Below are 21,932 nucleotides of genomic sequence, written 5' to 3' on the forward strand. Positions count from 1 at the left end.
GCCACGGAGCCGCTCATGGCACGGGACGAAAGCACCTCTGTGTTGGTCTCACAGGACAAGCCCTAACATGCCCAGCTCTTGCACCATTCGGAAAATTCAGACGGCTTTCGGTGGCTTTTCAGTTGTGTGACTATCCGAGACATTGTGGACGGGCTGGACATGCCACAACATGTCCTGTGAGGCTTCATCACGGCGTTGCTTTTTGTTCTGTGCCCTGCGCCTCCATCCCGACGCGCAAATTTCTCCGCACGTCTTCATGCCGAAAAAGTGCTGATGTCAAACTCTTCTGCCATTTCTGTGGTAGTCAGATGACGTCCCGGATCAACAAAGCGTTTACGTTGGAAATGTACGGCACATTCCACTGTTACAGGAGTTTTTGTCATGAAAAGACGTGCGGAGGACTTTGCGCGTCGGGACGGAGGCGTGAAAAAACTCACGCATGCGCACGAAGGTTCAAGCTTGGCTGATGCAATCACACATGATTCAAATCCATATAGTTTTTGTAAAAAATAAAAAGGTCGGATAGTTTTCTAACAGACCTCGTATATTAGCATTTTCCTGCAGTGAGCTATTCCAGTGGCTGGAATACTTTGCACATCAATGGAATATATTTTGTCAGTCATTTCATGTGTTTGTTCTGTGTAGTGACAAGATGTTCCCTGCCTTTGGCTTTGGAGCACAGATTCCTCCATCCTGGCAGGTAAATATGGAAGCTAATGTTTAAATACTACCAGGTGCACAGAGAATGCACATTTCTGATGGAATGATGTCTGAGCATTATTACAGAACCCCCCCCCCCCCCCCCCCCCCCCCCCCCCCCCCCCCCCCCCCCCCCCCCCCCCCACCCCCCCCCCCCCCCCCCCCCCACACACACAATATCACACACCCGCAAAAAAAAAAAAAAATTGGTGGGATATAAAGGAATTACACTGTCTAATATGAGTCTGGTAAGCACAGGTGCTCTTAAACCGTTTGGTTAATTTCAGCCCAGTGGTATGAAGATGGGTGTGAAGGAAAATAATTCCAGTCTGACTTCAGTGAGACATAATTGGACTTTTGTTTATTGTGCCATAATTTATGACGTTGACTTTGTAGGTGTGACTCCTCTTAAACCACTTCATGGATTTCAATGAAACTTCAGGGAGTGGTAGCACATCATATGAAGATCTGATGTCTTCAAAGCGAAATAATTGAACTCTTCATTTATTTATTTATCCCTTTAATATCATCACATTTTTCAATGGAATGTAGTAGATATCAATGTGCTCTACCAAACTGCTGAGTTGACCATCAAAGGGTTAATACATAATATTTGACAATTAGATGTACAGTGGTTGACCAGTCTGTTACTTCCTGTAGTTAATCACAAAACATTTATACATGCAAGCAACTGTTAACAGCAGAGCATGCTGGGATGTCATTTTGTGAGCTTCATCACAGAGCTCTAGTTTCATCTGTTAAACAACACAGAATGGCAGTCAGAATTCTTTTGCAATCAGGTTTTAGTGACATCATAGGGTGAGAATGCCAGAGAATACAATAAATGCAAAACTTAACTGGTGACAAAGTAATATTCTAAGTATGTGAAAATAATAAGGCATCTTGGGTGTACTCAAGATAACAGAAAATGTGACTAAATGACAGATGAATAGACTATTGCCTTCACCCCTGACTGCCTTATGTATTGACTCGAGCAGTAATTTTCTCACTTGGCAGTTGTCCTAAAAACCCTGTTTCACCATCTCAGGGATTCTCAATTACATTTCTTAACACCGCACCAAGTCACAACATACATCATCTCAAGGCACTAGACACAAACAAGTTCTACACCTTTATCGCTCTATGAGCAAGCATGATAGTAACAGTGGTAAGGACAAAAACTCCATCTGCATTTTTTTATTATAGGGGAGAAAAGCCTTCAACAAGTCTGACTCAGTGGGGTGAACATCTTTGGCTTGGCTGTACTAACAAAATAAAAAACAAAAGCACACTGAATGTACAGGGACATACATAAAAGTTGTAGTTAAAACAGCCACATACAGTCCATTGTACACAGTGAGGCATGTTTAAAAGACAAGTGAACATTACAGTCTGAGTAAAATAGACTACATTTAGTTAATAAATGTACTGATGCAAGTCAATGACATTCCACAGTTCAACCACAAACTTTATGCATCACACCCCCCCACCCCAAAAAACAAAACAAGATGTCCCCTGGAGTTCAAAAGTCCCAAAGTAGACTGCACCATCTAAATGCAGAAGAGTAACATTCCTTAAATCTGTCAATGCTCATCTTCATGCCCAAACCCTCCAGAGAATGGTGACTATTTCTATCCATGGGCCTTCAAGCCCACACACAGCAGATCTGTAGATAAGCTGATTAAGTCCTCCACTCTGCTACAGGTCATCAGTTCAGAGCTCAGTGTTGGGCTTAGACTTTGTGGGGTAGATGATGGATTTAATAACATTTCAGTAACACTAATTAAATGTTGTTACAGAAAAGGATATTTGACTGTACTGTTTTTCTTATGAATGTATTTTACAGGTTTCCCATGAGTTTCCGCTCAATTTCAATCCTTCAAATCCATTTTGTGCAGGTATGTTTACAAATTATCGTAGGTGAATTAAAGCCAGGCTCCTGTTGCAGATATTTGGCTCCAATTTCTGTCTCTGTTCTAAAAATGAAGAAATTGCACCACATGTATTAATATACCAAGTAAAATTCTTGTTTCCTGTAATGATTGCCGACTAGACCCAAGTATGGACAAGTTCAGTGACGAGTGCTTGTGTGCAGTTGATGCACAATGCTACTCCAGTCTGTGGTACTGTGCTATTATCATCTTATTACACTTATTACACTTCTCCACAAAACTGAAATGTATCTGTTAAGGTCTCAAACCTGTCTTCTGGTGAGTTTGGCATTCTTTTCTTGGGATTTATGATATGGATTTATATTGTAGAGGAGAATCAGAAGGAGGCTTTTACTCCGAGAACTGTACGCCACTGTCACTGCATATTGTACCCACATGTCCACAGTCACCTACTTTTGTCACATAGATATCATACTTGTAAAAGATGTGTATGCTTTTGCTAGAGCAATGAACCGTGCATTTAGTTTACTGTGTACCTCATGGAGCTGTGCACCTCACAGAGATGTTTGCTCTTCCATGCACGGCTACAGCACACTGTTACAGACATGATCACAGCCTGCTCCGGTCAGTTTTCACCCTGCTCAAATGAAATCACTCACTGTTCACTCAAAAACCAAAAACAGTCTGCATTGTATTTAAATTTTAGCTTGAATTGTAGCCTGACATGAAAAATAAGTGAGCAGCAAAATCCACATTCAATCAGAAAGCATCTGTAAAATTAAAGTAAGACACATTACCCCCTGTTTGCACATATTGTACCTGATTAGTCATGAATTGTGGATTACAATGTGTCCCGATGTCGCAAAATTTTTACACGTTTAACACTTTTCAGATTGCTTACAAGAGCGAAAACTGACCCACCTTTCGTCAAAAAAGTGACAGCTGCCAATCAGAATCAACTGTCACTAAGCCCCGCCCCCTCTATGACGTCACAACCAATCAGAATCTATGACGTCACTATGTCCCGCCTCTAAACCCCTCCCCTAGTCCCGCCCCTTATGACGTCACAGCCAATCATAATCGATGACGTCACTATGCCCTGCCCCTAAGCCCCACCCCCTAGTCCCGCCTCTGAGCCCCGCCCCCTTATGATGTCACATCCAATCAGTCGATGACGTCAGTATGTCCCGCCCCTAAGCCCCGCCCCCAGCTCCTCCCCTAGTTCCGCCCCTGGCTCCTCCCCTAGCCCCACCCCCAATCTCCTCCCCTAACCCCGCCCAAGCACCGCCTCCAAGCCATACCTCCCACCCAGGGTCTAATATTTTAATGTCATTTTATTTCATGAATTAAAGAATGATTAAAAATACCTAGATCTTTTTAATGTATTAAAGAATTAACTAATTCTGAAATAATTAAACATAAATCAGTGTCTATTATTTAATGCCCCTTTAATATTTTTAATTCTTAAATTATTACGTTTCCTTTTCTGTTTTTTAATTCGTAAATTAAAGAAGGGAAACAAATAGCCGTCTCTCGGCTGTAAGTCTTTGCAGCAAGACGGTCAAATACCCACGCATAGAGCCGCTCGCGGAAACATGACCCCACGGCTGTAAAACCTGTTGCAGACGCTAACTGTGTGTGTGCGTGTGTGTGTGTGGCGGGACACCCGCTGAGCGGAGATGCTGCCCCGAGGTGATGAACCCGAAGAACAATCAACAAAGCTCCTTATCACTCACGCCAAAGGATATTTTCTTTTAAGATATTAGCCGATCGATCATGGGGCGCGGGACACCCGCTGAGCGGAGATGCCGCCCCGAGCCCGAACAATCAACAAAGCTCCTTATCACTCACGCCAGATGCAGTTTCTATTAAGATATTACTCAGTCGATCAGGGGGCTGCGGGACACCCGCTGATAGGAGATGCCGCCCCGAGGTGATGAAGGCGGAAAAAAACAAAGTTTCTTCTCCGTCACTCCCGGCAGGGTGGCTGGGTGTCAGGCCAGATGGTATTTTTAGAGCAAAAGGTGCCAGTAAGTGTTTTTCACAAAAAAACCTCGTTTGAAAAACAATTTACCCTTTTCAACAATATTATAGGAAAGAACACAGGCCGTATAAGGTTTAGAATATATGCTTTATTACATTCATTAAAGTCACACACAGAAAAAAGCAATTGTTCATGTTTATTAAACACAGCATACGTGAAGGAAAACATTAAGAAAAAAGTATTTGGTCCACTTACATGAAGAAAAAAGTATACGTTCATGTTTATTAAACACAACATACGTGAAGGAAAACATTAAGAAAAAAGTATTTGGTCCACTTACATGAAGAAAAAAAGTATACGTTCATGTTTATTAAACACAGCATACGTGAAGGAAAACATTAAGAAAAAAGTATTTGGTCCACTTACATGAAGAAAAAAAGTATACGTTCATGTTTATTAAACACAGCATACATGAAGGAAAACATTAAGAAAAAAGGTATTTGGTCCAGTTACCTGAAGAAAAAAGTATACGTTCATGTTTATTAAACACAGCATACATGAAGGAAAACATTAAGAAAAAAGGTATTTGGTCCAGTTACCTGAAGAAAAAAGTATACGTTCATGTTATTAAACACAGCATACATGAAGGAAAACATTAAGAAAAAAGGTATTGGTCCAGTTACCTGAAGAAAAAAGTATACGTTCATGTTTATTAAACACAGCATACGTGAAGGAAAACATTAAGAAAAAAGGTATTTGGTCCAGTTACCTGAAGAAAAAAGTATACGTTCATGTTTATTAAACACAGCATACGTGAAGGAAAACATTAAGAAAAAAGGTATTTGGTCCAGTTACCTGAAGAAAAAAGTATACGTTCATGTTTATTAAACACAACATACATGAAGGAAAACATTAAGAAAAAGTACTTGTTCCAGTTACCTGAAGAAAAAAAACAATTGTTCATGTTTATTAAACACAGCATACGTTAAGAAAAAAGGTACTTGTTCCAGTTACCTGAAGAAAAAAGCATATGTTCATGGTTATTAAACAAAAATTTGGTCCACTTACATGAAGAAAAAAGCATACGTCCATGTTTATTAAAGGGTAACCATCAGGCTGTCGCGGTAAATTAGCTGATAGATGATTATTATGTCTCCAGCTGCGTATAATAAACTCAAGTCTGCTCAAAGCCACTTTTTTAAGGCAACAAGTTCGCATATTTTTTTGTAAAGTCAACTTATTATATTTTACACATTTTGGGATTCAAACATCAAATCCTTATCTCAACACTTCACGGTAACGTTCACATGCCAGCAGCTTGGATGTTAAGTCCTAAATCTAAACATTTTCTTTGCTCACTTGTATCACTGCAAGTTCCTGCTTTACCACCTCATTCTGACCAAGAAACATCTGAAGTGGGTCAAAAAAATAACTGAAAATGTTCTTGAAAGCAGCTTTCTCCTGGTTAGTTTTTAATACACCGTGAAGACATCAAGATTCAGCGATCACATTTCTTGGGAGACTTTCCAAAAGGGAGACATCTATTGTTTTAATATGAAAATCAGCCGTCACCATTTTATGTCAAGTGTTCCCTGAAAATCACAGATAACTGAATGACGGAGAACTGAAGCAACAACTTTGAAGTTTCAAATAAAACAGGGTTCATCAGCATTTTCTGGTTTATCAGAATCTGAATCAGAACAGCTTTTAATGGCCAAGTATCCACAGAATACATGGAATTTGACTTTGGTTTGAGCCGCACTCTCTCTGTACACTGTAAATGCATGCTAACATACAAACGAATTAAGTTAACCAGACTCAGTTTTCAAGCTGTAGCTTCAAGAAAATTAAGTTGACCTGAATATGATGAATGAACAAAACTATTTTGAGAATTAAGCCATCACTTGCTGGATGCTCACAGTAAATACATTACTGTAATTTATTTTTTTCAGTACAGCAAAATAAACAAGTTACTGTAATCTAGATTTCAAGTGTATTTGAGTACTGCACACTCGCAATAATTAAGGTAATCAAATCTGCTTCAAGACAACATAAATTACTTTGTAAGGGAGCAAGTTTGCATTTTTTGATTATTTTCATTTTTAATAAAGTCAACTTATTATTTTTTACAGTGTAAGGCATGTAGAAATACCCTAAACAGCGAATAATCCGCAGTAAAAATTGTACGTGTTTTTAAAAACCGCTTGTAATTATGAACAAACTAGTTTAGCTAACAACTGCTACAGAAAGGTGAACATTTATTAAAATGAATCTGAAATACACGAGTTGACCAACATCAGGAGGGTAAGAGTTCTAATGTTAAAACTCGCTGTTGTTACTCCGCTGTTTTATGATTTGTAAAAAGCTGAACCAGGCACTTGAAATTGCACATTTCCGACCAATTCTGTCAAAAAAACATTAACAGCCTGGGAGCCGACACACTGCTGTCAGTGTGACAAGAGGAAAGTGTGTCATGTAGAATCTGTGCATTTGTTCAGAGCGTAGAATTATAAATCTCAAGTCGTTTTAACGTGGATAAAGATTTAAACGCGGTTGTTTTGCAGAAGTTCCACTGAAAACACACAGAAGCTGTAATTTTTACAATTCACACGCCGTATCTTTGATAGAAACAGTCGGTGGTCATTTATTGAGAAATCTAACTGGCGGAGGGTTTTACGCTTTAAACGCTTATTTGGTTGTGAAAAGCTCCACAAAAACATACTTTTCGAGCTGATGCTGACTGTTTGCATACATTTTTGGCTGAGTGGGGAAACGTCTGACATTATATAGCCAATATGTTTTTTTCTTACTTTACGGACCTTTAAAAACTTTAGTCATATTACTAAATCATTGTTTTTCTTTTTTTCTTACCTCATGAAGGCGACTCTCTCTCCGGCTCCCCGTGTCGTCTAATAACCCTCTGGGCTTAATTTGCGTTCTTCTTCTCGTTAAACCAGAATAAACTTTTTATGCATCGCAATTATTCTCTCTCAAAAACATTCATTAATACCAGTCCAAAATATCCTCGAACCTCCGGGCATCTTGCAGGAGCGACGGTCACGTCTCGCCACAAACTGAAAGAAAAGATGCGACTTATTAAATATTTAGCCTACACTTTAAAAAAAAAACGTCATGATGTGATTTTTTTCTTCTTACCGTGTAACACGAGTCCGTCCCCGCGGCGCCCTGTTGACGGTTCGACAGACCTCCGTCGGTTATAACACACCAGCTCCGCGTTATTAACCTGTATTTTTAATATAAATGAGATTTCAGAGGGTTACTATCTCTGCTGCTGTGTCTGGGGGAAAAAACTTGATTAAACAGCGTTAAATAAACTCCTAACAGAATATCCACAAACTGTAACACAGACCATACTTATTAATGAAATATTTACACTTTAAAAAGTTATGAGCTGATTTTCTTACGTCATAAAGGAGAGTCTGTCCCTGGTGCGTCGTGTCGTCTAAATGATCCTCTGGGGTTAATTTGTCAGGCCGAATTCTTCTGCTCCATCAGAATAAACTTTTCTCACCGTGGGGCTCTATATCTAACAAAAAAACATCATTTAAAAAATGTTTTTACCGCCGAGGATCTTTTTTTAAAAAAAAAAACAGAAGCATTTCTATCAAAAGATTACTTAATTCACTTGCCGTGAAAGACTTTCGCACTCTGAAGAAAAAGAAAACTTCATCCCGAGAGAATGAATGTCTGCTCCGGTCAGCGGCTGGAATGAAGGAAAAACACTGCAGCAGGAGGCGGGACAGGAAAACTGGACCAGCCTCCAAAAGAAGCTCATTACCCACAGGTATCAGGTTTTATGGTGGACCCAAAAAACACACGTAATCATCGATCAGGGGATTTAGCCTGACACCTCGGACCGAGGGACACAGCAGGACCTCATAAAAATATTGCTTCAAACGGGACCTGTGACGCTGGCCCGGTTTGTCAAAAGAGGTGCGACCTTTTGCGCTAAACACCCCAAATACACACACACACACAGGCACACACTTTTAAGAGCAAATATCCCCAGACCCGCGCGTGTAGTGGTCCCATACTATGAACAAAAGTGGATGGATAGCAAAGTCATGACGGATAATACAGAAATAGTGGACCTTTTAATAGTTGCACTAAAAGAATAAAACGCTACTCACAGGAGAATTAGTTTTCCCAGCTTCAGCCTGTCTTATTCCAGACATGTCAGAAACCGCATGAACAAAACATCTACATATCTTTAACACCAAAGAGATTTAAATATATCCGTACATACATATGTACATACTCATATTTTTTCCCATTTCTATTTCCATGTTTCCTTTTTGTGAATATTTACAAATAAAATAAAGGTCACTGCGTGTATTAAATATATATCAGCGCCACCGGGGCGTCGTACCAAGATGTGCTGTCTTATACACCGAAAATACTATCGCAAACGATGATCTGGTTTCTGATTTTGTGAAAAGATATCGTAATTGCCTTAAGAAAAGGGGTAATACCTCCTGTATCCAGCTACAAGGACCTTCGCACACTTTTAAATGCTGTGACAGCTTGTGTTAACCTTTGATCCTAATTTTTTTTTATGTTTTTTCACGTGAAAATGTAACCCCTGTCTTGGGACAACCTCCCGATCATACCTTTTAAAGTTTTATCACATTTGCACGCGTTTAAAAATTGTCACGGCTCGTGTTAATCTTTGATCCTAAAATTTTTTAATGTTTTTTTTTTTGCCTGAAAACGGACCGGATGTGTTGAGAGCGGCCTCCCGATCATACCTTTAAAGTTTTATCGCGTATGCACGCGTTTAAATATTGTCCCTCACATAAAACATGTTCAAGCTAAAATATCTAAAAATATTTCTAGTACCCTCAACAAAGCAAAAATATTTATTGAATTACAAAGCTCTACATATTTTATATCATTCACTTGTTTCGCCATATCTGAATTACTGCGTGGACATTTGAGGCAACATTTACAAATCCTCACTTCGACCATTACCTTTATGATACCTTGTCAGTATTCATGACAGCCAAATAAGCAGTGTCTTTACTATAACCTTGATTAGCAATTTTAATGCGTATTCTTTATTCTATACAACATATAGCCTATTGAAATGATGTAGTTAACTAAGGTGCAGCAATACAAATTCTATGGAAAAGAAGAGACTTACATGATTAATTATAACATTTATTAAAATAAGGGATTACTTTCATCAATCAGCAACTCCGTCACTACATAAACGGAAAGTTCACCCCTTAAAAGTCAAAATTCAGCCAAAAGAGGGGCACCTATTCTCATTTTGAGCTTCTCACAAACCTTCATGCGCTGCGTCTCCTGGAACTCACCGTGGAAGAATATGAAGAGCTATTGTGGAATACTTTCGAGCAAAACTGCTGACAAAGATGTTCAGATGGTTCTCGCAGGATGCTAAGGTGACACTCCATGTGGACCGGCTGCTGATGGTCTATTTCAGAGAGCCCACGGATGGGCTTGTCCTTCTTGCAGACGTAAGTTTGTTCCTCTTCTTTCTTAAATTTTTATTGCATTGAATAATATTCTCACAACATGTATATATTTTCTGTACCCTATAGTCATCTTCCATAGGCTGACATCGAGAAGACCCTCACCCGGCCCATGATCTAATAACACTGCTTGGTATTTGGTGAATTTGCGCATTCGCATCAGATGAGCCGAAGTTATAGTCATCCCAGCAAAGCATGAATGTTAACCCGATTAGAGATATTTTCAAGATGCTTTCTGAAATAACTCCAATTTCATATTTCAGATGGGACAGAGCGTGTAACTGTGACGCTGTAATTTCAGTGTACTACAGTACCAAGAGGAGGCTGCCAGCACACTTGAATTCATTCAAAAGTAAGCCTCTTCTTCTCCAATCGACCTATTCACAGCAGTCATTTTGACATTAAATTGTATGGTCAACTCTATCGTGGTGCTGTAATGACATAAATTGAAATGAAATTAACGATAGAAGGTTCACTTCTTCTATAAACAACAACCCTCTTTTGGAGTGACAAGATTAGGAATGAACATATCAGAGGGACGGCTCAGGTGGGACGGTTTGGAGACAGAGTCAGAGAGGCGAGATTGTGATGGTTTGGACGTGCAGAGGAGGGACCCATAGGGAGAAGGATGCTGAGGATTGAGCCACCAGGCAGGAGGAAACGAGGGAGGGCAGAGAGGAGGTTCATGGATGTGCTGAGGGAGGACATGCGGGTGGTTGGTGTGACAGAGGACAGGGTGAGAAGGAAACGATTGATCTGCTGTGGCGACCCCTAACGGGAACGGCTGAAAGACAAAGAAGATGCTGACGATCCTGTCCAAATTACTAGTGATTGTTTATCAACAATCCTGTATATCCATATGTTTGGAATGCGCCAATAGCCATCTCATCAATGTATCTGGTTAAACATAGTTCTGATTTTATTACCCAGCCGTGCTCTATATTGGAGATTTTATGTCCAACCTCCGATCTCGGACTACCGTGTTTTCAGGTGATACATTGGGATCAATCCTGAAAGGGTGACAAAGACCTGCCACGGCATGACCACTTCCAAAAGGGCGGGTAGACTTGTTAAAAAAAAAAAGTCGACCACGGTGAATCCCCAGGTAGCCACACTGCTCAAGAACCTGATGGATCTTGAGTGGAATTTCATATAGGTGACTAGGAACGCTCTACTCCCGCTCGTCTTGTCAGCAGTGTTTAAATTTTGACTTTTAAGGGGTGAACTTTCCGTTTATGTAGTGACGGAGTTGCTGATTGATGAAAGTAATCCCTTATTTTAATAAATGTTATAATTAATCATGTAAGTCTCTTCTTTTCCATAGAATTTGTATTGCTGCACCTTAGTTAACTACATCATTTCAATAGGCTATATGTTGTATAGAATAAAGAATACGCATTAAAATTGCTAATCAAGGTTATAGTAAAGACGCTGCTTATTTGGCTGTCATGAATACTGACAAGGTATCATAAAGGTAATGGTCGAAGTGAGGATTTGTAAATGTTGCCTCAAACGTCCACGCAGTAATTCAGATATGGCGAAACAAGTGAATGATATAAAATATGTAGAGCTTTGTAATTCAATAAATATTTTTGCTTTGTTGAGGGTACTAGAAATATTTTTAGATATTTTAGCTTGAACATGTTTTATGTGAGGGACAATATTTAAACGCGTGCATACGCGATAAAACTTTAAAAGGTATGATCGGGAGGTTGTCCCAAGACAGGGGTTACATTTTCACGTGAAAAAACATAAAAAAAAAAATTAGGATCAAAGGTTAACACAAGCTGTCACAGCATTTAAAAGTGTGCGAAGGTCCTTGTAGCTGGATACAGGAGGTATTACCCCTTTTCTTAAGGCAATTACGATATCTTTTCACAAAATCAGAAACCAGATCATCGTTTGCGATAGTATTTTCGGTGTATAAAGACAGCACATCTTGGTACGACGCCCCGGTGGCGCTGATATATATTTAATACACGCAGTGACCTTTATTTTATTTGTAAATATTCACAAAAAGGAAACATGGAAATAGAAATGGGAAAAAATATGAGTATGTACATATGTATGTACGGATATATTTAAATCTCTTTGGTGTTAAGATATGTAGATGTTTTGTTCATGCGGTTTCTGACATGTCTGGAATAAGACAGGCTGAAGCTGGGAAAACTAATTCTCCTGTGAGTAGCGTTTTATTCTTTTAGTGCAACTATTAAAAGGTCCACTATTTCTGTATTATCCGTCATGACTTTGCTATCCATCCACTTTTGTTCATAGTATGGGACCACTACACGCGCGGGTCTGGGGATATTTGCTCTTAAAAGTGTGTGCCTGTGTGTGTGTGTGTATTTGGGGTGTTTAGCGCAAAAGGTCGCACCTCTTTTGACAAACCGGGCCAGCGTCACAGGTCCCGTTTGAAGCAATATTTTTATGAGGTCCTGCTGTGTCCCTCGGTCCGAGGTGTCAGGCTAAATCCCCTGATTGATGATTACGTGTGTTTTTTGGGTCCACCATAAAACCTGATACCTGTGGGTAATGAGCTTGTTTTGGAGGCTGGTCCAGTTTTCCTGTCCCGCCTCCTGCTGCAGTGTTTTTCCTTCATTCCAGCCGCTGACCGGAGCAGACATTCATTCTCTCGGGATGAAGTTTTCTTTTTCTTCAGAGTGCGAAAGTCTTTCACGGCAAGTGAATTAAGTAATCTTTTGATAGAAATGCTTGTTTTTTTTTTTTAAAAAAAAGATCCTTGGCGGTAAAAACATTTTTTTAAATGATGTTTTTTTGTTAGATATAGAGCACCACGGTGAGAAAAGTTTATTCTGATGGAGCAGAAGAATTCGGCCTGACAAATTAACCCCAGAGGATCATTTAGACGACACGACGCACCAGGGACAGACTCTCCTTTATGACGTAAGAAAATCAGCTCATAACTTTTTAAAGTGTAAATATTTCATTAATAAGTATGGTCTGTGTTACAGTTTGTGGATATTCTGTTAGGAGTTTATTTAACGCTGTTTAATCAAGTTTTTTTCCCCCAGACACAGCAGCAGAGATAGTAAACCCTCTGAAATCTCATTTATATTAAAAATACAGGTTAATAACGCGGAGCTGGTGCGTTATAACCGACGGAGGTCTGTCGAACCGTCAACAGGGCGCCGCGGGGACGGACTCGTGTTACACGGTAAGAAGAAAAAAATCACATCATGACGTTTTTTTTTTTAAAGTGTAGGCTAAATATTTAATAAGTCGCATCTTTTCTTTCAGTTTGTGGCGAGACGTGACCGTCGCTCCTGCAAGATGCCCGGAGGTTCGAGGATATTTTGGACTGGTATTAATGAATGTTTTTGAGAGAGAATAATTGCGATGCATAAAAAGTTTATTCTGGTTTAACGAGAAGAAGAAGACAAATTAAGCCCAGAGGGTTATTAGACGACACGGGGAGCCGGAGAGAGAGTCGCCTTCATGAGGTAAGAAAAAAAGAAAAACAATGATTTAGTAATATGACTAAAGTTTTTAAAGGTCCGTAAAGTAAGAAAAAAAACATATTGGCTATATAATGTCAGACGTTTCCCCACTCAGCCAAAAATGTATGCAAACAGTCAGCATCAGCTCGAAAAGTATAAGTTTTTGTGGAGCTTTTCACAACCAAATAAGCGTTTAAAGCGTAAAACCCTCCGCCAGTTAGATTTCTCAATAAATGACCACCGACTGTTTCTATCAAAGATACGGCGTGTGAATTGTAAAAATTACAGCTTCTGTGTGTTTTCAGTGGAACTTCTGCAAAACAACCGCGTTTAAATCTTTATCCACGTTAAAACGACTTGAGATTTATAATTATACGCCCTGAACAAATGCACAGATTCTACATGACACACTTTCCTCTTGTCACACTGACAGCAGTGTGTCGGCTCCCAGGCTGTTAATGTTTTTTGACAGAATTGGTTGGAAATGTGCAATTTTCAAGTGCCTGGTGCAGCTTTTTACAAATCATAAAACAGCGGAGTAACAACAGCGAGTTTTAACATTAGAACTCTTACCCTCCTGATGTTGGTCAACTCGTGTATTTCAGATTCATTTTAATAAATGTTCACCTTTCTGTAGCAGTTGTTAGCTAAACTAGTTTGTTCATAATTACAAGCGGTTTTTAAAAACACGTTGTACAATTTTTACTGCGGATTATTCGCTGTTTAGGGTATTTCTACATGCCTTACACTGTAAAAAATAATAAGTTGACTTTACTAAAAATGAAAATAATCAAAAAATGCAAACTTGCTCCCTTACAAAGTAATTTATGTTGTCTTGAAGCAGATTTGATTACCTTAATTATTGCGAGTGTGCAGTACTCAAATACACTTAAAATCTAGATTACAGTAACTTGTTTATTTTGCTGTACTGAAAAAAATAAATTACAGTAATGTATTTACTGTGAGCATCCAGCAAGTGACGGCTTAATTCTCAAATAGTTTTGTTCATTCATCATATTCAGGTCAACTTAATTTTCTTGAAGCTACAGCTTGAAAACTGAGTCTGGTTAACTTAATTCGTTTGTATGTTAGCATGCATTTACAGTGTACAGAGAGAGTGCGGCTCAAACCAAAGTCAAATTCCATGTATTCTGTGGATACTTGGCCATTAAAAGCTGTTCTGATTCAGATTCTGATAAACCAGAAAATGCTGATGAACCCTGTTTTATTTGAAACTTCAAAGTTGTTGCTTCAGTTCTCCGTCATTCAGTTATCTGTGATTTTCAGGGAACACTTGACATAAAATGGTGACGGCTGATTTTCATATTAAAACAATAGATGTCTCCCTTTTGGAAAGTCTCCCAAGAAATGTGATCGCTGAATCTTGATGTCTTCACGGTGTATTAAAAACTAACCAGGAGAAAGCTGCTTTCAAGAACATTTTCAGTTATTTTTTGACCCACTTCAGATGTTTCTTGGTCAGAATGAGGTGGTAAAGCAGGAACTTGCAGTGATACAAGTGAGCAAAGAAAATGTTTAGATTTAGGACTTAACATCCAAGCTGCTGGCATGTGAACGTTACCGTGAAGTGTTGAGATAAGGATTTGATGTTTGAATCCCAAAATGTGTAAAATATAATAAGTTGACTTTACAAAAAAATATGCGAACTTGTTGCCTTAAAAAAGTGGCTTTGAGCAGACTTGAGTTTATTATACGCAGCTGGAGACATAATAATCATCTATCAGCTAATTTACCGCGACAGCCTGATGGTTACCCTTTAATAAACATGGACGTATGCTTTTTTCTTCATGTAAGTGGACCAAATTTGTGTTTAATAACCATGAACATATGCTTTTTTCTTCAGGTAACTGGAACAAGTACCTTTTTTCTTAACGTATGCTGTGTTTAATAAACATGAACAATTGCTTTTTTCTTCAGGTAACTGGAACAAGTACTTTTTCTTAATGTTTTCCTTCATGTATGTTGTGTTTAATAAACATGAACGTATACTTTTTTCTTCAGGTAACTGGACCAAATACCTTTTTTCTTAATGTTTTCCTTCACGTATGCTGTGTTTAATAAACATGAACGTATACTTTTTTCTTCAGGTAACTGGACCAAATACCTTTTTTCTTAATGTTTTCCTTCATGTATGCTGTGTTTAATAAACATGAACGTATACTTTTTTATTCATGTAAGTGGACCAAATACTTTTTTCTTAATGTTTTCCTTCACGTATGTTGTGTTTAATAAACATGAACGTATACTTTTTTCTTCATGTAAGTGGACCAAATACTTTTTTCTTAATGTTTTCCTTCACGTATGTTGTGTTTAATAAACATGAACGTATACTTTTTTCTTCATGTAAGTGGACCAAATACTTTTTTCTTAATGTTTTCCTTCACGTATGTTGTGTTTAATAAACATGAACGTATACTTTTTTCTTCATGTAAGTGGACCAAATACTTTTTTCTTAATGTTTTCCTTCATGTATGCTGTGTTTAATAAACATGAACGTATACTTTTTTCTTCATGTAAGTGGACCAAATACTTTTTTCTTAATGTTTTCCTTCACGTATGCTGTGTTTAATAAACATGAACAATTGCTTTTTTCTCTGTGTGTGACTTTAATGAATGTAATAAAGCACATATTCTAAACCTTATACGGCCTGTGTTCTTTCCTATAATATTGTTGAAAAGGGTAAATTGTTTTTCAAACGAGGTTTTTTGTGAAAAACACTTACTGGCACCTTTTGCTCTAAAAATACCATCTGGCCTGACACCCAGCCACCCTGCCGGGAGTGACGGAGAAGAAACTTTGTTTTTTTCCGCCTTCATCACCTCGGGGCGGCATCTCCTCCCGCAGCCCCCTGATCGACTGAGTAATATCTTAATAGAAACTGCATCTGGCGTGAGTGATAAGGAGCTTTGTTGATTGTTCGGGCTCGGGGCGGCATCTCCGCTCAGCGGGTGTCCCGCGCCCCATGATCGATCGGCTAATATCTTAAAAGAAAACATCCTTTGGTGTGAGTGATAAGGAGCTTTGTTGATTGTTCTTCGGGTTCATCACCTCGGGGCAGCATCTCCGCTCAGCGGGTGTCCCGCCACACACACACACGCACACACACAGTTAGCGTCTGCAACAGGTTTTACAGCCGTGGGGTCATGTTTCCGCGAGCGGCTCTATGCGTGGGTATTTGACCGTCTTGCTGCAAAGACTTACAGCCGAGAGACGGCTATTTGTTTCCCTTCTTTAATTTACGAATTAAAAAACAGAAAAGGAAACGTAATAATTTAAGAATTAAAAATATTAAAGGGGCATTAAATAATAGACACTGATTTATGTTTAATTATTTCAGAATTAGTTAATTCTTTAATACATTAAAAAGATCTAGGTATTTTTAATCGTTCTTTAATTCATGAAATAAAATGACATTAAAATATTAGACCCTGGGTGGGAGGTATGGCTTGGAGGCGGTGCTTGGGCGGGGTTAGGGGAGGAGCTTGGGGGTGGAGCTAGGGGAGGAGCCAGTGGAGGAGCTGGGGGCGGGGCTTAGGGGCGGGACATACTGACGTCATCGACTCTGATTGGATGTGATGTCATAAGGGGCGGGGCTCGGAGGCGGGACTAGGGGCGGGGCATAGTGACGTTATCGATTATGATTGGCTGTGACATCATAAGGGGCGGGGCTTGGAGGCGGGACTAGGGGAGGGGTTTAGGGGCGGGACATAGTGACGCCATCAATTCTGATTGGCTGTGACGTCATAGAGGGGGCGGGGCTTAGTGACGTAGTCGATTCTGATTGGCAGCTGTCACTTTTTTGACGAAAGGGTCAGTTTTCTCTCTCTTACAAAGTTAGACAATGCTAGTTTACCACTGCTTTCACCTGTTTTTAGATCTAATTGTTATTTGTGGTAAAAATGTACACAATCTGGTGTCAAATATGGGCAGCAGGAGCCCACCTTAAGACACACTTGTGCAATAAAATCAAACTTGACTATCAACCTGCATGTTAATACTGTTAGGTTTGCACTGTTTACGCTGTGTTTAGGGGTTGAAGGAATGGTTGAGGCCTACAGGTTGTGTCTGCCTCAGGTCAAACTCTACGGTCCAACCAACTTCTCTCCCATCATCAATCACGTGGCCTGCTTTGCTAAACAGGCCCTTCAGCAAACCACTGCATCGGTAAGTGTTTGTTCGTCCAGTCAGCTGACATCACCAGTGGTTTTGTGTCTCACGGCTGTGCACACAGACACGTCACTTCACTCACAGCTGTGAGTGAAGTGACCCAGCAGCCACAATTCATGCTTTTACTTCTCATGCTCACCATTCAGTCCTGACATTCATTGCATAGAGGGGACACACACACACACACAAAATCTGCCCTGTAACTGAAACAGCAGCCATGATGGATTAGGGACCTTACTCAAGGGAGTCTCAGTGGTGACAGCAGTGGTTCTTGACCTTCCCCTCCAGATTTAATAGTCTGTTATTCCAAATTAAGAGGAAACATAACGTGCATCAGTAAATAAGTGTTTTATGAGCTGACAGTAAATCAGATTGTACAGGTTTTATTTGGTATATTTATCAAAGGGACATGCCTTCATGTTTTAATCACTAACTGGGAAAAACATGTTTTTTTACTGATTGTCTTAGTCTACAGTAACGGCCATTGACCTTTCAATTGTAATCTACTGGTTGATTTTCATTACAGTCACAAGATAGGAAGTTACATATACTAATCCACGTATTATTGTGTGCATCAAAGGATGACGTGTGTGTGTGTGTGTGTGTGTGTGTGTACAGCATGTTCATTTTTGTCAGTGGTAGGCACAGCTATCCGAAAAGTTAGCTTTGATAACCATTAATCTGCTAACTGAAAAGTTAACTTTTATAACGCTAAACTGATAAACCACTAAAAAATTTATCAGAAGTTACTGGTAACCACTAACTTTTAGTATTGACTCATTTGCAGCCACATCGCGTTACACTGCTGACTACTGATAAGCCAGTTTTGAGTTTAAGTGCTGCAGAGGCTGCTGGGCAGGATCACAAGCACAAAATGAATGCACGAAAAATAAAAAATAAAACCCCAAACACTATTATCATCTTCATCAAAAGCACTAAATCGCAGTATCAGATACGTCCTTCCAGACTCTGGCTCTTAAATGTGGTTTATGTGCTGAATAAATACTCTTACCCAACCATGGCTCGTTGTATCTGGTAACTGCCTTTATCTGTCCGGTTAACTCTGATGTGTGGGGTGCCGACCAGTGTTGCTACAGTTACTTTGAAAAAGTAATCCAATTACTGATTACTCCTTGAAAAAGTAACTTAATTTCTTTTAAATTGAGTAATCAGTAAAGTAACTAAGTTAGATTACTAGTTATTTTATTAGTTACTTTTATCAGCTGCCGACGACACCCCCTGCCACCTCAACATGAAAGTGATAACCCATTTTGCCAAATCTCATTTTATAGTCACCCTTTCTTGAGTTGAGTTTTTTTATGTTCTTGACCTCATATTTAACTGTTGACAGCACTGTAACGGTAAAACATACAATTTCTAACCTACATTGTTTATAAATGTAACAATTTCTTTCTAACATGTTTCTCACATTTAAATTTTCTAAACATTTTAATTGTTGAAATTCTTCTTCTTCTTAAGTAGTATTAGCAGTAGTAATAGTATGACAAATGTCTTCAAAAGTGGACCTTTAATCAAGGGTTGTTGTGGGAAGCCGCGTACCCCCGCCCACATTCCCTTCCAGCGTGGATTCAGCCCTGACTTGCTGTTTGAGCAGAAGAATGGATAACATTTATTTATGCAGAAAACATGACCAGATTGACAGTTGAGAACTTTTATCAAGGTTTTTTTAAGTCATGTCGTCCTCAGAAAGAGACTTCAGGTGCATTTGAGCGGGGGGAAAGAAGCATTAACATTTGCGTGTTGCGGATCAGCTGTTTGAGCGTCACCGTGCTTTGAGAGACAACTGTTTTTCAACTCGCAGCTGCTGGAAGCGGATGTGGCTTTGTGCAGCAGCTCACTTAAAGTGAGTTCAGCCGAGCGCTGACCTCCCCCTGCATCTCGTTGTTCACAGTGTAACTTCTTTCAGCTCTATGTTGCAACAACAGAAGTGTCTTCTCTTACCAGGTACTTGTGTTTGACCTGTGAACCAGAAGTGTTGGCTAGCTTTCTGCATTCATAAACAGGAACTAACATGGATGATTTTAGGGTTCACAAATGTTTTTGACTTAAAGTTACTCACTTTACCACCAAACAAAAGGTTAGCGGACTGAAAGTTAATGGAACTAAATTTAGCAGAAGCTAACTGGTCTGCTGATGGTTTTCAAAATTAGCTAAAAAGCTAATCTGCTAACGATAATGTTAGCTTTGCTAATTAGCGGTTAGTGGATTAGTGGAACTGTGCCCACCGCTGATTTCTGTGTTGTCCTAAAGCATGATGCAGCCATTAATGGAGTGACTGGTTGCTTAGTCATCAGTTTGCTTCTGTTTTTCTGTCACTCAAGTTGCACTTCATCTCTCTGTCACACACACACACACACACACACTGTAAAACACTAAATTTTCAAAATATTAAATACGAGAGTGCCTCAAACATTTCCAGTGTCATTAAATTTCAGCCAGAGTGATCCAAAACCTATTTCATAACGTCTACATGTATGTTTTCTTTAAAACGAAATAATCAAGAATAATCAGTTTTTTTTCTGCAGGTTTTTTGTTTTCATATCTGAGGCATATACAATAGGGTTATGACTACAAAACTTTTTTCAAAACTTTAATTTTCCTGATGTTGCATTTGATGAACTTTTACTCATAAATCACTTTTTTGAAGTTTATTTCATTGGATCATGAAAAAACCTCCCGCACCTAGCACCACATCACTTTTAAAAATACACGAGTTTACACAATACTATTTAAAAATAACGTAACAAGAAAAGAATTAACAAGTATCAAGAAATAACAAGAAAATATATACAAATAAATATTGCTAAAATATATTATTAAACAATAATTAAAAGAAATAAAAAATAAAGGTAAAATAGATGATGGGGGAGGTGGTCTAGTGGTTAAGGTGTTGGGCTTGAGTCCAGAAGATCATGGTTTCAAATCTGGAAAATCACTAAGGGTCCTTGGGCAAGGCCTTTAATCCCCTATTGCTCCCGGTGTGTAGTGAGCGCCTTGTATGGCAGCACCCTGACATTGGGGTGAATGTGAGGCATAATTGTAAAGTGCTTTGAGCGTCTGATGCAGATGGAAAAGCATTATATAAATGCAGTCCATTTACCATTTATATAAATGCAGTCCATTTATAGATAAACATGAACATGCCACTCAACAAAGTCTGTTGCCAAACTGGTGTCTAAACACTCTTTGTCAACCAGAAAAGCGTCACAGGTGCTTCAAAGTCTGGCTGAAGATGGAGTTAGTGTCCCAACACCATCACAGTCTGTTGTCTGGCGTCGAACAATCAGAGATGCAGAACAAGTTAAGAACCGCCTCATGGAACTGATCTCTGAAGAGAAATTTTGTTTGCATTTTGATGGTAAGAAAATTGACAATAAAGAGTACCAAGTTGTGTACTTGAAAAATGACAGAAGAACATTACAACTTGGCATTTTGGCTTGTGACAGTAGAACCACTGCAGACATCTGTATACCAAGATAGGACCTGTTTGATGAGTACAGTGCATGGAACAGTATTCAGATGATCATCTCTGACACAACAGTAGTCAATACTAGTCACAAAAATTGTGTTGTAGCCAGGCTTCAGAGAACATTTCGACACAAGGGATTCGATGAACCTCAATACATCGGCTGCCAGCACCACATTCTTGATCTTGTTCTGCGACATGTGTTGGACTTCTTTTTTCCTATACGGTCACGGTCACCTAACATTAACTACGACTTTATTGATGAGATTTTGGAAAAGTATGATGACTTGCAAAATGCACACATGGGCACAGAAGTGATACCAGAATATGCGAACCTTGGCTGGAGACATGATTTTAAATTCCTTTTTGAGCTTTGTGAAGCATACAGGTTTTACAAAATGGAGGAAAAATGGCCTCACATCAAATGGCACAAGCTGCCATCACTTCACAGTGCCAGGTGGAACTCACGAGGAATTTTAGCACTTATTGCATTTTTCCTTCTTGCAAAGTGGTGAGAACAGCTGAGGGTAACTTGCAATTTCATTGCAACTACATGGTCGCGGGCCTGGTTTTCTAACCAACACTATTCAGAGACAGATTATGAAGTCCTGCTGTCATCAATATCCAAACTTAAGTGTCCCAAAGCTGTGAAATGCTTCTCTACTCATAGTAGCTGAGAGAGCTGTAAGGTTGACCGAGGAGGT

The 21,932-nt window shown here is 39.2% G+C and overlaps 1 protein-coding gene across 5 annotated transcripts in view; it reads left to right on the plus strand.

The window, feature by feature from the left end:
• Positions 1 to 21,932, plus strand: part of LOC117511860 (copine-3-like) — a 72,307-nt gene that overhangs the window by 39,297 nt on the left and 11,078 nt on the right. For all 5 annotated transcript variants that reach the window (XM_034171770.1, XM_034171786.1, XM_034171777.1 and 2 more), the window contains 3 exons: positions 646 to 700; positions 2,546 to 2,597; positions 17,605 to 17,738. In XM_034171770.1, the coding sequence (XP_034027661.1) occupies positions 646 to 700; positions 2,546 to 2,597; positions 17,605 to 17,738 (241 nt within the window). The remainder of the gene's footprint in view (positions 1 to 645; positions 701 to 2,545; positions 2,598 to 17,604; positions 17,739 to 21,932) is intronic.

Source organism: Thalassophryne amazonica, chromosome 1 (assembly GCF_902500255.1).
Source record: "Thalassophryne amazonica chromosome 1, fThaAma1.1, whole genome shotgun sequence".
Classification (NCBI taxonomy): domain Eukaryota; kingdom Metazoa; phylum Chordata; class Actinopteri; order Batrachoidiformes; family Batrachoididae; genus Thalassophryne; species Thalassophryne amazonica.